Here is a 16,217-nt window from a genome sequence, read left to right as displayed (position 1 = left end):
AACACAAGTGAAACAAACACCACTAAATATGGCCTCCAATTAGAGACAACGACAACCAGCTGCCTATAATTGGAGGTCATTTACAAAACCCCAACATAGAAATAGAAAACTAGATTTAAACATAGAAATAGAAAACAGAACCTAAACCAAAACACACAAAACAAACACCCCCTGCCACGCCCTGGCCAAACTACAATGACAAATAACCCCTTTTACTGGTCAGGACGTGACAGCTACGAAACAATTGCCTTGGTAAAAAGGTAAGCAAGAGTTCATCTACACTCAGTGCTTGACCATATACATTTGACGAAATGCACAAAAAAAACGTATATCACTGCACATCTTGCTATGCTGCTATCAAGATTTTAAGTTGAATTGTTGAAGTGATCGTAGATTCACCGCCAGTAGGTGGCTAATAAGCCACCGTTAGCTAACTGAGGGTGGGACAGAGATGTTCTCTCTTACTGTCTCCCTCTCTCGCTTTATTGTTTTGGTCAAACTAAAATAAACGTTGAATGCATTTAAACGTCAGGTTCTCAGGAACAATTGCATTTAGAATGAAGTATCTTTTACCCCTCTTCTGACCAATTAGTCTGTATATTGTAAGTATACACAACACACACACACACACACACACACACACACACACACACACACACACACACACACACACACACACACACACACACACACACACACACACACACACACACTACCATCATTCACTTCCATTCATTCACTTCCAGAAGTTTACTCGAAATACGAGTTTATCCCTTCACTTCATTTTGTTATAACATCTTTGGTCTGACAGACGTTTACGTGAAACCCACAATGCATTGTATGATGTCAACAAACATGTCTCCATACATAGCTGTCTCCATCATAATCAGTACATCATTCACAAAAAGTATTTTACACACATCATATGTGTCCATTACAATCTATGCAAGAATCGGAATGCATGATTTGTCACCAGACCTTGAAAACATGCAAATAAAACAGTAAATCAATCAATTATTACCTCACAAACCATAATGATTCATTGATACAAGTGGCGGGTGCCGGCAGTCAATTACATAACCTCTGACACTCACACAGAGCCACTCAGTGTTGTTTATTTATGTATGTAGCTAGTGGGCTAAGCTATAGCATTAGCAATGTCTTTCAAAAGGAGACAATTTACAAATGCGTAAATTCTGACAATGAGTCTGAGTATGAAAGTGAGGAATCAGGTTCTGACAGTGACCGTGCGCGTCCCCCCAACCTTGTGGCCATTGAGAACCCTGAATCAGAGGCCCCCCTGCCCACCGATGATGTTCCAGGTCCCTCTGAAGATGCTGGTGGTGATGGAGGCAGGCCAACAGTGGGTGAAGTGCGTGAGGTCTGCAGTAGCTGGAAGGCCACTAGCCATTTCACCCCTCCTGCAAAGCCCCTTGCCATCTCCTTCTGCAGCAGAGTGATTCAAGCTGTTTCTGACAGAGGAGCTAATGGGAGACATGGTGAAGGAGACCAATTGCTTGTAGCTACAGGAGAAGAGAGAGCCAAAGCGACGTGGGCGACATGAAGACAGGATTTGTCCAGGACATTATAGTCAACAGTGTTGAGTTCCAACATTCTACATTGTGCTCAAGCACTATTGAGCACATCTGTAGCAATTACTGACTGACTGACTTAACAAGTGACTCACATGATACTATGCCCTTAGCAGTGGAGGCTCCTCAAAGGAGGAAGGGGAGGACCATCCTCCTCAGTAAATTTCATACAAATAAATATAGTGCTACCTTCGAGAAAAGTTATTATTTTTTGATAAAACAATACTAAATATATTCACATGTGACCAAATAATTGATGACAACAAACTATTTTGCAATGAAGGTCTACAGTTACCTCTGGGGTGGCAGGTAGCCTAGTGGTTAGAGCATTGGGCCAGTAACCGAAAGGTTGATGGATCGAGTCCCCAAGCCGACAAGGTGAAAATCTGTCATTCTGCCCATGAACAAGGCAGTTAACCCGGTAGGCTGTCATTGTAAATAACAATTTGTTCTTAACTGACTTGCCTGGTTAAATAAAGGTTAAATAAAGGTTAAAAAAAATAAAAAATAAACAGCCCTCTGAAGGTGTAGCTGGAGGACAGCTAGTTTCTGTAATTCTCTGGGTACATTGACTTCAATACAAAACCTAGGAGGCTCATGGTTCTCATCTACTTCCATAGACATACACATTATTACTGTATGAAAACTTCCGGAGGACATCCTCCAAATGTATCAGAGCTCTTGCAGCATGAACTGGTATGTTTTCCACCCACTCAAAGGATCAGAGAATGAATTTACACTCTACAAAAATATAAATGCATCATGAGCTGAAATAAAAGATCCCAGAAATGTTCCACACACACAAAAAGCTTATTGCACTCAAATTTTGTGCACAAATTTGTTACATCCCTGTTATTTCACCTTTGCCAAAATAGTCCATCCACCTGACAGGTGTGGCATATCAATAAGCTTGATCATTAGACAGGTGCACCTTGTGCAGGGGCCACTCTAAAATGCAGTGCGGTTTTGTCACACAACACAATGCCGCATGTTTAAAGCTTTGAGCGAGCGATACATTTGCATGCTGACTGCAGCAATGCCCACCAGAGCTGTTGCCAGAGAATTGAATGTTCATTTCTCTACCACAAGCCGCCTCCAACGTCGCTTTAGAGAATTTGGTAGTATGTCCAACTGGCCTCACAACCGCAGACCACATGTAACCACGCCTGCCCAGGACCTCCACATCCGGCTTCTTCACCTGCGGGATCGTCTGAGACCAGCCACCCAGACAGCGGATGAAACTGTGGTTTTGCACAACCAAAGAATTTCTGCAGAAACTGTCAGAAACCGTCTCAGGGAAGCTCATTTGCGTGCTCCTCATCGTCGCCAGGGTCTACGCCCCTACCCTTTTCGTTAAGGTATCTGTGATCAAGAGATGCATATCTGTATTCCCAGGAATGTGAAATGCGTAGATTAGGGCCTAATGAATTTATTTCAATTGACTGATTTCCTTTCATGAACTGTAAATCAGTAAAATCTTGAAATTGTTGGGTTTATATTTTTGTTCTGTACATATGCACTGAGTGTACAAAACATTTGGAACACTTCCTAATATTAAGTTGCAGCCCCCTTTTGCCCTCAGAACAGCCTCAATTCATCGGGGCATGGACTCTACAAAGTGTCAAAATTATTCCACAGGGATACTGGCCCATGTTGACTCCAATGCTTCCCACATTTTTCAAACAGAAATTTGCTTCCTGCAAACCAAACTCTAAAAAGTTCTGGGACATTGTAAAGTCCATGGAGAATAAGAACACCTCCTCCCAACTGCCCACTGTACTGAGGATAGGAAACTCTGTCACCACCGATAAGCCCACTATAATTGAGAATTTCAATAAGCATTTTTCTACGGCTGGCCATGCTTTCCACCTAACTACCCCTACTGCATTCAACAGCACTGCACCCCCCACAGCTACTCGCCCAAGCATCCTCCATTTCTCCTTCTCCCAAATCCATTCAGCTGATGTTCTGAAAGAGCTGCAAAATCTGGACCCATACAAATCAGCTGGGCTTGACAATCTGGACCCTTTCTTTCTAAAATTATCTGCCGAAATTATTGCAACCCCTATTACTAGCCTGTTCAACCTCTCTTTCGTGTCGTCTGAGATTCCCATAGATTGGAAAGCAGCTGCTGTCATCCCCCTCTTCAAAGGAGGTGACACTCTTGACCCAAATTGCTACAGACCTATATCCATCCTACCCTGCCTTTCTAAGGTCTTCGAAAGCCAAGTCAACAAACAGATTACTGACCATTTCGAATCCCACCGCACCCTCTCCGCTATGCAATCTGGTTTCAGAGCTGGTCATGGGTGCACCTCAGCCACGCTCAAGGTCCTAAACGACATCGTAACCGCCATCGATAAGAAACAATACTGTGCTGCCGTATTCATTGACCTGGCCAAAGCTTTTGACTCTGTTAATCACCACATCCTCATCGGCAGACTCAGTAGCCTTGGTTTCTCAAACGATTGTGTCGCCTGGTTCACCAACTACTTCTCTGACAGAGTTCAGTGTGTCAAATTGGAGGGCCTGCTGTCCGGACCTCTGGCAGTCTCTATGGGGGTACCACAGGGTTCAATTCTTGGGCCAACTCTTTTCTCTGTATACATCAATGATGTTGCTCTTGCTGCTGGTGAATCTCTGATCCACCTCTACGCAGACGACACCATTCTGTATACTTCTGGCCCTTCTTTGGACACTGTGTTAACAACCCTCCAGACGAGCTTCAATGCCATTCAACTCTCCTTCCGTGGTCTCCAACTGCTCCTAAACACAAGTAAAACTAAATGCATGCTCTTCAACCGATCGCTGCCTGCACCTGCCCGCCTGTCCAGCATCACTTCTCTGGACGGTTCTAACTTAGAATTTGTGGACAACTACAAATACCTAGGTGTCTGGTTAGACTGTAAACTCTCCTTCCAGACTCACATCAATCATCTCCAATCCAAAGTTAAATCTAGAATTGGCTTCCTATTTCGCAACAAAGCATCCTTCACTCATGCTGCCAAACATACCCTCGTAAAACTGACCATCCTACCAATCCTCGACTTCGGTGATGTCATTTACAAAATAGCCTCCAATACCCTACTCAACAAGCTGGATGCAGTCTATCACAGTGCCATCTGTTTTGTCACCAAAGCCCCATATACTACCCACCACTGCGACCTGTACGCTCTCGTTGGCTGGCCTTCGCTTCATAATCGTCGCCAAACACATTGGCTCCAGGTCATCTACAAGACCCTGCTAGGTAAAGTCCCCCCTTATCTCCGCTCACTGGTCACCATAGCAGCACCCACCTGTAGCACGCGCTCCAGCAGGTATATCTCTCTGGTCACCCCTAAAGCCAACTCCTCCTTTGGTCGTCTCTCCTTCCAGTTCTCTGCTGCCAATGACTGGAACGAACTACAAAAATCTCTGAAACTGGAAACACTTATCTCCCTCACTAGCTTTAAGCACCAGCTATCAGAGCAGCTCCCAGATCACTGCACCTGTACATAGCCCATCTATAATTTAGCCCAAACTACTACCTCTTCCCCTACTGTATTTATTTATTTTATTTATTTTGCTCCTTTGCACCATATTATTTATATTTTAACGTTGAACTTTCTTCAAACTACAAATCTACCATTCAAGTGTTTTACTTACTATACTTTATTTACTTTGCCACCATGGCCTTTTTTGCCTTTACCTCCCTTATCTCACATCATTTGCTCACATTGTATATAGTCTTATTTTTTTCTACTGCATCATTGATTGTATGTTGTTTTACTCCATGTGTAACTCTGTGTTTTTGTATGTTGTCGAACTGCTTTGCTTTATCTTGGCCAGGTCGCAATTGTAAATGAGAACTTGTTCTCAACTTACCTACCTGGTTAAATAAAGGTGAAATAAAAAAAATTGTATCAAGTTTGCTGGATGTCCTTTGGGTGGTGGACCATTCTTGATACACACAGGAAACTGTTGAGTGTGAAAATCCCAGCAGTGTTGCAGTTCTTGACACATTCAAACCGGTGCGCTTGGCACTTACTACCACACCCTGTTCAAAGGCACTTAAATACTTTGTCTTGCCCATTCACCCTCTGAATGGTACACACACAGATCTCAATTGTCTCAAGGCTTAAAAATCCGCCCCTTCATCTACACTGATTGAAGTGGATTTAACAGGTGACATCAATAAGGGTTCATAGCTTTCCCCTGTATTCACCTGGTCAGCGGAAAGATTTAATTGAACATGCTCATATTATTGTATAACACCTGAAAAAGTCCTGTTGATAGGACATTCCTATCTTGAGATATTTGAGTTTATATTTGTTAATCTTAGTCCACCTGTGTCATTGTGGTGCCATTTTTGGAAAAGGCTTTGCCTTTGACCTGTGCATTATGTCCCGTGACACTTTGAACCAGAATACTGACACAAACATTGTAATATCTCAGCACTGGTAAGGCCTACAGACATGAAACAAAGAACACTGTGCTTCTGATAGTATTGTATGTTTTATGATTTGGTATGATCAGTTAAACTCTAAAAGCAATGTTTAGTTTACAACCATAACACCCAATAATAAGCAGTGAGTGAGTGAGTGTGTGATTGATTAACTAACCTGTCATTGATTGATTAACTAATTGATTGTGACAGACCTGAGATGATGGTGTAGCCGATGCCTCTCGGTCTCCCCAGATCCTGGTCAATGGCTCTTATCTTGCGCACCTCATAGCCCTGTGGACACACACACACAGGAAAAAAGAGGTTTAGAGCACTTATTATCTTGTAGACACTATAGTAAGCACAACTTCTCATACCCTTAGACTCTACCACACCAAGACACTCATTACACATACAGACAAACAGATACAGACATGGACACACACACACACACACACACACACACACACACACACACACACACACACACACACACACACACACACACACACACACACACACACACACACACACACACACACACCTATCGTTTCAAAACTCTCCAGCTTAGCAGATGAGGTTGCAAATCATGAAAAAAAACGTAGAGAAAGAGGGAGAGGTGAAGAAAAATAAGCTATTTGAAAAGTCTTTGATCCGCAGTGTTCTCGGCCTCCGCGCCTCAATCAGACAAGGTGGCGGTGCTTAAAAACACCTCTCTCCATCCCTATCTCTCTTTCTCCCTTTCCTTCTCTCTCACATTCTCTCTCACTACCTTTGCTAAGCCGACCAGAAAACACCCCCTCCCTCTTCTCTCTCCATCCCTCTCTCCCTCTTTTCATATCTGCCTCCCATTGATCCAGCAAATTGTGTCTGAGGCATGTTTATGCTCCAATTCTACCAAAGCATCTTTTGTCATTGACTAATTACAGCAGAATCAATTAAAGGTATTTTAGATTGGAGTGATCACTACCAGAGACAGAGGGAAGAGAGAGGGAGATGGGAGAGGGTAGGTAGAGACAGGGAGAGACAAAGTGAGTGAGAGAGAGATGGAGAGAGCTGAAGTAATATGAGCAATATTCTCCTGCTGTCCATACAAGTGGAATATGTTCAATCAACCGGCATTTAAACCCCCTACCCTTCACCCTCCTCCCTCTCTCACCATTCCTCCCTCCCTCTCAGCTCTCACCTCCTCTCTGTTTCTTTTTCCCTTATCCTTGCACAATGCTACCTTACACCCTCCCCACCCCCACCACCCAAAAATACTCCCCCCTTCCTCTCTCTTTCCTTTCAGCTCACCAGTTTGACAGCCAAATTGTCTTTGTCCCAGAAAGGGTTTAAATAGCATCTCTGACAACACAAATCCATAACAGCCCAAAAATCTGTCCCTATGCTGTTCTTTGACAAATACTTTTCAATCTCAATCTGCCATCAAAGTTTTGTATGGATGGCAAGTTGGTTTGTGGAAAGACAGAGACAGAAAGGGATAGAGGGAGAGAGAGGGACAGGGAGGGATGGAGGGAGTGAGAGACAGAAAGAAAGAGAGAGAAAACAAGAGAGCTGGAGAGAGGGAGCATGAAAGACAGAAAGAGAGGGAGGGATGGCATTTGAAAAATGACCTATGACAGGGCTACGTGTTTGATATCTGTTTATGTGAAAATGTCACCAGCCTTGAGGATAGTTGACACCCACTCAGTCAGTCAAGCCCGGTGGCTTATCACAGGCAAACACTAGCAAACTGAAAATAACAGATGCCCGTTAGAATATGATCTGAGGGCAGGAGTGTGTGAGAATAGCACATTTACAGTATCGTTGAACTACCCGTGCCTTGCAAAAGTATTCATCCCCCTTCACGTTTTTCCTATTTTGTTGCATTACAACTTGTAATTTAAATTGATTTTTATTTGGATTTCATGTGACATACACAAAATAGTCCAAAGTGAAATGAAAGAAATTCACAGAAAAGTGATGCATGCATTCACCTCCTTTGCAATGAAGCCCCAAAATAAGATCTGGTGCAACCAATTACCTTCAGAAGTCACATAATTAGTTAAATAAAGTCCACCTGTGTGCAATCTGTGTCACATGATCTCAGTATATAAACTCAGCAAAATAAAGAAATGTCCCTTTTTCAGGACCCTGTCTTTCAAAGATAATTCTTAAAAATCCAAATAACTTCACAGATCTTCATTTTTATTTATTTTTTCCCAAGATGGCCTAGCAGTGCAGGCGTGTTTTGCCGTCCTCTTGTGTACTTTTGTATTTTCGTATTTTTTAATATATTTACATTTTATTTTCAATCTCTTTTCCATTTTTAAATTAAATATACCTTCCGGTAACCTGCCTCACCCAATGTGATACGGAACCGCTATTTTTTTTAGACCTTATAGCCAGAACCTCCATCAGAGGCTAGCCATCAGCAGTTAACCAGCTAATTAGCTACTAGCTATTTAGTCATTGTTAGCCACTGCTAGCGGCCTTTACCTTCCGCACAGACAACAGCTCTTTTTTTTTTGCCTGGATAATACTTGCCAGCCTACCAGTATTGGACTGTTTTCTCCACTACAATGCCGGACTCCTGCCGTAAACCCTGGACCATTACTCCTGATCATCACAGCTAGCTAGCTGTCACCGAGTGACCCAGCCCCGAAGCTAGCCCTGAGCCAGGCCCCCCTCCCGGCATACTCAGTGATCACCCGGACTCTACCCAAACACGGCTAGAATCCATTGCTCCGCCGGTTCCCTGCCGTAAGCTCTGGACCTTTGCATCGGATCATCGCTGCTAGCTAGCTGCTACCGAGTGGCTATAGCAGCTAATGCCCTTGCCCCGAAGCTAGCACCAGTTAGCTGCGAGCCAGGCGCATCTCCCGGCTAGCAAACGAAATTACTACAACTACAATACCTCTTTCGCCATCTGGCTTGGACCCTTTCTCGATACGGCGCTGCGCCAATCCATCACGACTGGTCTGCCGACAAAACTCCATCCGCTGTGCCTTCAACCCGGCCTTTGCCGGACGTCGGAGCAGACGCTTCTGCTTACCCCGGCCTGCTAACTTTAAACACTGTGTCTCCCACATGCTAACGTAGTAACAACTACCCCGCGGCTTCCCTGCTCCATCTATTGCTGTTCACTGGACCCTATGATCACTTGGCTACATAGCTGACGCCTGCTGGACTGTTCATTAATCACGGTACTCCATTTTGTTTATATTTGTTTATCTGTCGGCACCTGCCGCGAACTCAGGCCCTGTGTGTAGTTAACTGACCCTCTCTGCCCATTCATCGCCATTTTACCTGTTGTTGTCTTAGCTGATTAGCTGTTGTTGTCTTACTCGTTGTTGTTTTAGCTAGCTCTACCAATCAAAACCTGTGATTGCTTTATGCCTCATTTTTTTGTCTCTCTCAAATATTAATATGCCTTGTAAACTGTTGTTTAGGATATTTATCATTGTTTTAGTTTACTGCGGAGCCCCTAGTCCCACTCAACATGCCTCAGATACCTCATTTGTCCCACCTCCCACACATGCGGTGACCTCACCCAGCACTAGACGACCAGTTTTGATAGCCTTTAGCCGTACCCTACTCCTCCTCTGTTCCTCGGGTGATGTGGAGGTTAACCCAGGCCCTGTGAACTGATTGCCCCCCACCTATCTTCAGAGCTCGTGCTGCTAGGTGACCTAAACTGAGACATGCTTAACACCCCAGCCATCCTACAATCTAAGCTGGATGCCTTCAATCTCACACAAATTATCAATGAACCCACCAGCTACAACCCCAAATTCGTAAACACGGGCACCCTCATAGATATCATCCTAAAAAACTCCAAATACACCTCTATTTTCAACCAAGATCTCAGTGATTACTGCCTCATTGCCTCCCTCTGTAATGGGTCTGTGGTCAAACGACCACCCCTCATCACTGTCAAACGCTCCCTAAAACACTTCAGAGAGCAGGCCTTTCTAATCGACCTGGCCCGGGTATCCTGGAAGGATATTGACCTCATCCAGTCAGTAGAGGATGCCTGGTCATTCTTTAAAAGTGCCTTCTTCACCATCTTAAATAAGCATGCCCCTTTCAATTTTTTTTTAAAACCAGGAACAGATATAGCCCTTGGTTCTCTCCAGACCTGACTGCCCTTGACCAGCACAAAAACATCCTGTGGCGTTCTACATTCGCATCGAATAGCCCCCGTGACATGCAACCTTTCAGGGAAGTTAGAAACCAATATACACAGGCAGTTAGAAAAGCTAAGGCTAGCTTTTTCAAACAGAAATGTGCATCCTGTAGCACAAACTCAAAATGTTCTGCGACACTGTAAAGTCCATGGAGAATAAGAGCATCTCCTCCCAGCTGCCCACTGCACTGAGGCTAGGAAACACTGTCACCACCGATAAATCCACTATAATTGAGAATTTCAATAAGTATTTTTCTACGGCTGGCCATGCTTTCCACCTGGCTACCCCTACCCCGGTCAACAGCCCTGCACTCCCCACAGCAACTCGCCCAAGCTTCCTCCATTTCTCCTTCACCCAAATCCAGATAGCTGACGTTCTGAAAGAGCTGCAAAATCTGGACCCCTACAAATCAGCTGGGCTAGACAATCTGGACCCTTTATTTCTAAAATGATCTGCCGAAATTGTTGCAACCCCTATTACCAGCCTGTTCAACCTCTCTTTCGTTTCGTCTGAGATTCCCAAAGATTGGAAAGCTGCCACGGTCATCCCCCTCTTCAAAGGGGGAGACACTCTTGACCCAAACTGCTACAGACCTATATCTATCCTACCCTGCCTTTCTAAGGTCTTCGAAAGCCAAGTTAACAAGCAGATCACAGACCATTTTGAATCCCACCGTACCTTCTCCGCTATGCAGTCTGGTTTCAGAGCTGGTCATGGGTGCACCTCAGCCATGCTCAAGGTCCTAAACGATATCATAACCGCCATCGATAAGAGACATTACTGTGCAGCCGTATTCATCAACCTGGCCAAGGCTTTTGACTCTGTCAATCACCACATTCTAATTGGCAGACTAGAACTACTTCTCTGACAGAGTTCAGTGTGTCAAATCGGAGGGCCTGTTGTCCGGACCTCTGGCAATCTCTATGGGGGTGCCACAGGGTTCAATTCTCGGGCTGAGACTCTTCTCTGTATACATCAATGATGTCGCTTTTGTTGCTGGTGATTCTCTGAACCACCTCTACGCCTCTCTTCCTCTAGTGAAGAGCCCGGATCTCAATCCCATTGAACACATCTGGGACCTCTGGGGTCGGAGGGTGAGGGATAGAAATGTCTGAGAACTTGCAGGTGCCTTGGTGGAAATGTGGGGTAACATGTCACAGCAAGAACTGGCAAATCTGGTGCAGTCCATGAGGAGGAAATGCACTGCAGTACTTAATGCAGCTGGTGGCCACACCAGATACTGACTGTTACTTTTGATTTTGACCCCCCCCCCCTTTGTTCAGGGACACATTAATCAATTTCTGTTAGTCACATGTCTGTGGAACTTGTTCAGTTTGTCTCAGTTGTTGAATCTTGTTATGTTCTTACAAATAGTTCCACATATTTACGCAGTTGACAGTGAGAGGACATTTCTATTTTTGCTGAGTTTTAATGCTGCAATGAGTTGGTTGTAATTTTGGGTAGAGCAGACATTTCCATATGTCTGTGTTAGCTGCATGTGTGACGACTCCATCAGTCTTATTTATGATATAATTTACAAAGTTTAACCACAATATTTGTTGTCTTATTTGATATGTCTTTTCAGGTGGATTAAACTGAAATTGCAACCAACTTTCTAAGGCTTGTTTAAAAAATAACAATATTTTTAAGAGTATTTCATTTTCAAATAACTGAAAGTGAGAAGTTGTAATCTGAATTTATTTAACTAGGCAAGTCAGTTAAGAGCAAATTCTAATTTACAATGACTGCCTACCCCGGCCTAACCTTGACAACGCTGGGCCAATTATGCACCGCCCTATGAGACTCCAAATCATGGCCGGATGTGATGCAGCCTGGATTAAAACCAGGTTCTGCATTGACGCTTCTTGCACTGAGATGCAGTGTCTTAGACCACTGTGCCACTTGGTAATAAAGGGGAAAAGGCCATTATTGAACATGGGGTGAGAAATTCTTACAAATTTACCAGAGAACCATTTTGGATTTAAGTGTAGCTTTTGTATGACTGTTGGCTTTAGTGAAAGGTCTAATGCTTTAATATTTAATAATTTCTGCCCTCCGAATCATATTCGTTATATAAATAGGCCCTTTTAATTTTGTCTGGCTTGCCATTCACAATAAAATTGAATATTTTTTGGTTCATATCATTTAAAAAGCAGGTCACTAGGTGTAGGCAAAACCATAAGCAAATAGGTTAACTGTGATATGACTAAAGAGTTAAGCAGGGTGATTTTTCCACAAATAGACAGGGATTTTCCATTTCATGGTAGCAAGATCTTATCTATTTTTGCTAACTTTCTATAAAAATGTTTTGGAGTGAGATCATTTCATTCTTTCGGGATATGTATACCGAGTATGTCCACATCCACATCAGACCCTTTTATTGGTAAACTACACGGTAATGTAAAAGTTGCATTTGTTTGTGACCCAATACATAATGTAGTACACTTTGGTTTAATCTAGAGAGGTTAAAAAAAGTATATTGATCCTCTGAGGCTGTGGAGGGATTGTAATTGTGGTTTTAAAAGAAAACATGAATAATCAGCGTACAATGACACCTTTGTTTTTAAGCCACATATTTCTAATCCCTTAATATTATTGTTGGATCAAATTTTAACAGCTAACATTTCAATGGCAATAATAAATAGATATGCCGATAGTGGACAACCTTGTTTTACTCCTCTTGACAGCTTAAAATGTTCTGAGATGTAGCCATTATTTACTATTTTACAACTAGGTTACTATACATAACTTTAACCCTCCTGCTGTGTTCCGGTCGAATTGGACCGATTTACATTTTTATGATTTTCATTACATTTTGGGTGTTTTATTTGACTTTTAACTTCGGTCCAAAATGACCGGTCAATAGAATTCAATGGGTGAGACTACAAATAGTGTATTAAATTTAGTTCAGGCACATGCTCAATCATCATATGGATACACTTCCTCTCCCAGACCCCCACATGTAAAGTTGAAGTCGGAAGTTTACATACACTTAGGTTGGAGTCATTAAAACTCGTTTTTCAATCATTCCACAAATTTCTTGTGAACAAACTATAGTTTTGGCAAGTCAGTTAGGATATCTACTTTGTGCATGATAAAAAGTAATTTTTAGAACAATTGTTTAAAGACATATTATTTCACTTAAATTTCACTGCATCACAATTCCAGTGGGTCAGAAGATTACATACACTAAGTTGACTGTGCCTTTAAACAGCTTGGAAAAGTCCAGAAAATTATGTCATGGCGTTAGAAGCTTCTGCTAGGCTAATTTACATAATTTGAGTCAATTGGAGGTGTACATGTGGATGTATTTCAAGGCCTACCTTCAAACTCTGTGCCTCTTTGCTTGACATCATGGGGAAATGTAAAAAAAATCAGCCAAGACCTCATCCTTGGGAGCAATTTCCAAATGCCTGAAGGTACCACATTCATCTGTACAAACAATAGTATGCAAGTATAAACACAATAGGACCACACAGCTGTCATTCCGCTCAGGTAGGAGACGCATTCTGTCTCCTAGAGATGAACGTACTTTGGTGAGAGAAGTGCAAATCAATCCCAGAACTAAAACAAAGGACCTTTTGAAGATGCTGGAGGAAACAGGCACAAAAGTATCTATATCCACAGTAAAACGAGTCCTATATCAACATAACCTGTTGGGGCTAGGGGGCAGTATTTTCACGGCCAGATGAAAAACGTACCCAATTTCAAAAGGTTACTACTCTGGCCCAGAAACTAGAATGTGCATATTATTAGTATTTTGATAGAAAACACTCAAAAAAGTTTGAATGGTGTCTGTAAGTATAACAGAACTCGTATGGCAGGCAAAAACCTGAGAAAAATACAAGCAGGAAATTAAAATCTTGTGGATGTACTATTTTCAAGTCATTGCCAATGGAACACACAGTGACAAAGGATTCATTTTGCACTTCCTAAGGCTTCCACTCGATGTCAACAGTCTTTAGAAAGTTGCTTGAAGCGTCTATGATGAACAGAGACCGAATGAGAAGGAAGGGAAGTTGATGTCCCTGGGATGACATCACTTCATTGTCGCGCGTTCATGTGAGATGAGACCTTGTGTTCCAAAACATTTTTCAAGACACAGGAAAGGTCCGGTTGAAATATTACTGACGTTTCACGTTAAAATGGCCCTAAAGATTGATGCTATACAACGTTTGACATGTTTGAACAAACGTAAATAGATTTTTTGGGGGGGCTTTTCGTCGTGACATTTCCCTCGCGTGCCCTACATTTTGAGTAGCCTACTGAACGCGCTAACAACATGGAACAACATGGAGTTATTTGGACATCAATTATGAACTTTATTGAACAAAACAACATTTGTTGTGGACCTGGAAATCCTGGAAGTGCCTTCTGATGAAGATTATTAAAGGTAAGTGAATATTTCTAATATTATTTATGATTTTAGATGATTCCAACATGGCGGCTATCTGTATTGCGTAGTGTATTTTTCTGAGCACAGTACTCAGATTATAGCAAACGGTGCTTTCCCAGTAAAGTTATTTTGAAATCTGTCAATGCGGTTGCATTCAGGAGATGTTAATCTATAATTCTTTGAATAACAGTTTAATATTTTATCCACATTTTATGAGTATTTTTGTAAATTCACCGGCAGTTTTGGGGGAGATACATTTTCTGAACGTCACGCGCCGACGTAAAATGCAGTTTTTGGATATAAATATGAACTTGATAGAACAAAAAATGCATGTATTGTCTAACATAATGTCCTAGGAGTGTCATCTGATGAAGATCATCAAAGGTTAGTGCTGCATTTAGCTGTGGTTTTGGTTTTTGTGACATATATGCTTGCTTTGAAAATGGCTGTGGGTAATGTTTTGTCTATGTACTGTCCTAACATAATCTAACTTTATGCTTTCGCCGTAAAGCCTCTTTGAAATTGGACAATGTGGTTGGATTAAGGAGATGTTTATCTTTCAAATGGTGTAAAATAGTTGATTGTTTGAGAAATTGAAATTATTAGATTTTTGCTGTTTTGAATTTCGCGCCATGTATCTTGTCAAGCAATCCCGTCACAGGGATCAGAACGGGAAGGGGTGGCCCCAAGAGGATAACCTGAAAGGCCGCTCAGCAAGGAAGAAGCCATTGCTCCAAAACCACCATAAAAAAGCCAGACTACGGTTTGCAACTGCACATGGGGACAAAGATCGTACTTTTTGGAGAAATGTCCTCCGGTCTGATGAAACAAAAATAGAACTGTTTGGCCATAATGACCATTGTTATGTTTCGAGGGAAAAAGGTGGACGCTTGCAAGCCGAAGAACACCATCCCAAACGTGAAACATGGGGGTGGCAGCATCATGTTGTGGGGGTACTATGCTGCAGGACGGACTGGTGCACTTCACAAAATAGATGGCATCATGAGAAAGGAAAATTATGTGGATATATTGAAGCAACATCTCAAGACATCAGTCAGGAAGTTAAAGCTTGGTCGCAAATGGGTCTTCCAAATGGACAATGACCCCAAGAATACTTCCAAAGTTGTGGCAAAATTGCTTAAGGACAACAAATGCAAGGTATTGGAGTGGCCTTCACAAAGACCTGACCTCAATCCTATAGAACATTTGTGGGCAGAACTGAAAAAGCGTGTGCGAGCAAAGAGGCCTACAAACCTGACTCAGTTACACCAGCTCTGTCAGGAGGAATGGGCCAAAATTCACCCAACTTACTGAGGGAAGTTTGTGGAAGGCTACCCGAAATGTTTGACCCAAGTTAAACAATTTAAAGGCAATGCTACCAAATACTAATTGAGTGTATGTAAACTTCTGACCCACTGGGAATGTGATGAAAGAAATAAAAGCTGAAATAAATAATTCTCACGACTATTATTCTCACATTTCACATTCTTAAAATAAAGTGGCGATCCTAACTGACCTAAAACAGATAATTTTTTGTAGGTTTAAATGTTTAAATGCCTTTTCCCTGCCTGTACTGTTGCCCTTTTGGACCCCTGTGTATGACCTTCTGCTTGCCCCTGGACCCAGCTACCTGC

At 42.4% G+C, this 16,217-nt stretch overlaps 1 protein-coding gene across 3 annotated transcripts in view; it reads right to left on the bottom strand.

The window, feature by feature from the left end:
- LOC106579432 (cadherin-23) overlaps window positions 1-16,217 on the bottom strand; it is a 706,260-nt gene that overhangs the window by 425,360 nt on the left and 264,683 nt on the right. For all 3 annotated transcript variants that reach the window (XM_014159337.2, XM_014159338.2, XM_014159342.2), the window contains exon 9: window positions 6,231-6,309. In XM_014159337.2, coding sequence (XP_014014812.2) covers window positions 6,231-6,309 — 79 coding nt within the window. The remainder of the gene's footprint in view (window positions 1-6,230; window positions 6,310-16,217) is intronic.

This window comes from Salmo salar, chromosome ssa19 (genome assembly GCF_905237065.1).
Source record: "Salmo salar chromosome ssa19, Ssal_v3.1, whole genome shotgun sequence".
Lineage (NCBI taxonomy): Eukaryota > Metazoa > Chordata > Actinopteri > Salmoniformes > Salmonidae > Salmo > Salmo salar.
This window is presented reverse-complemented; position numbering and strand designations above follow the sequence as displayed.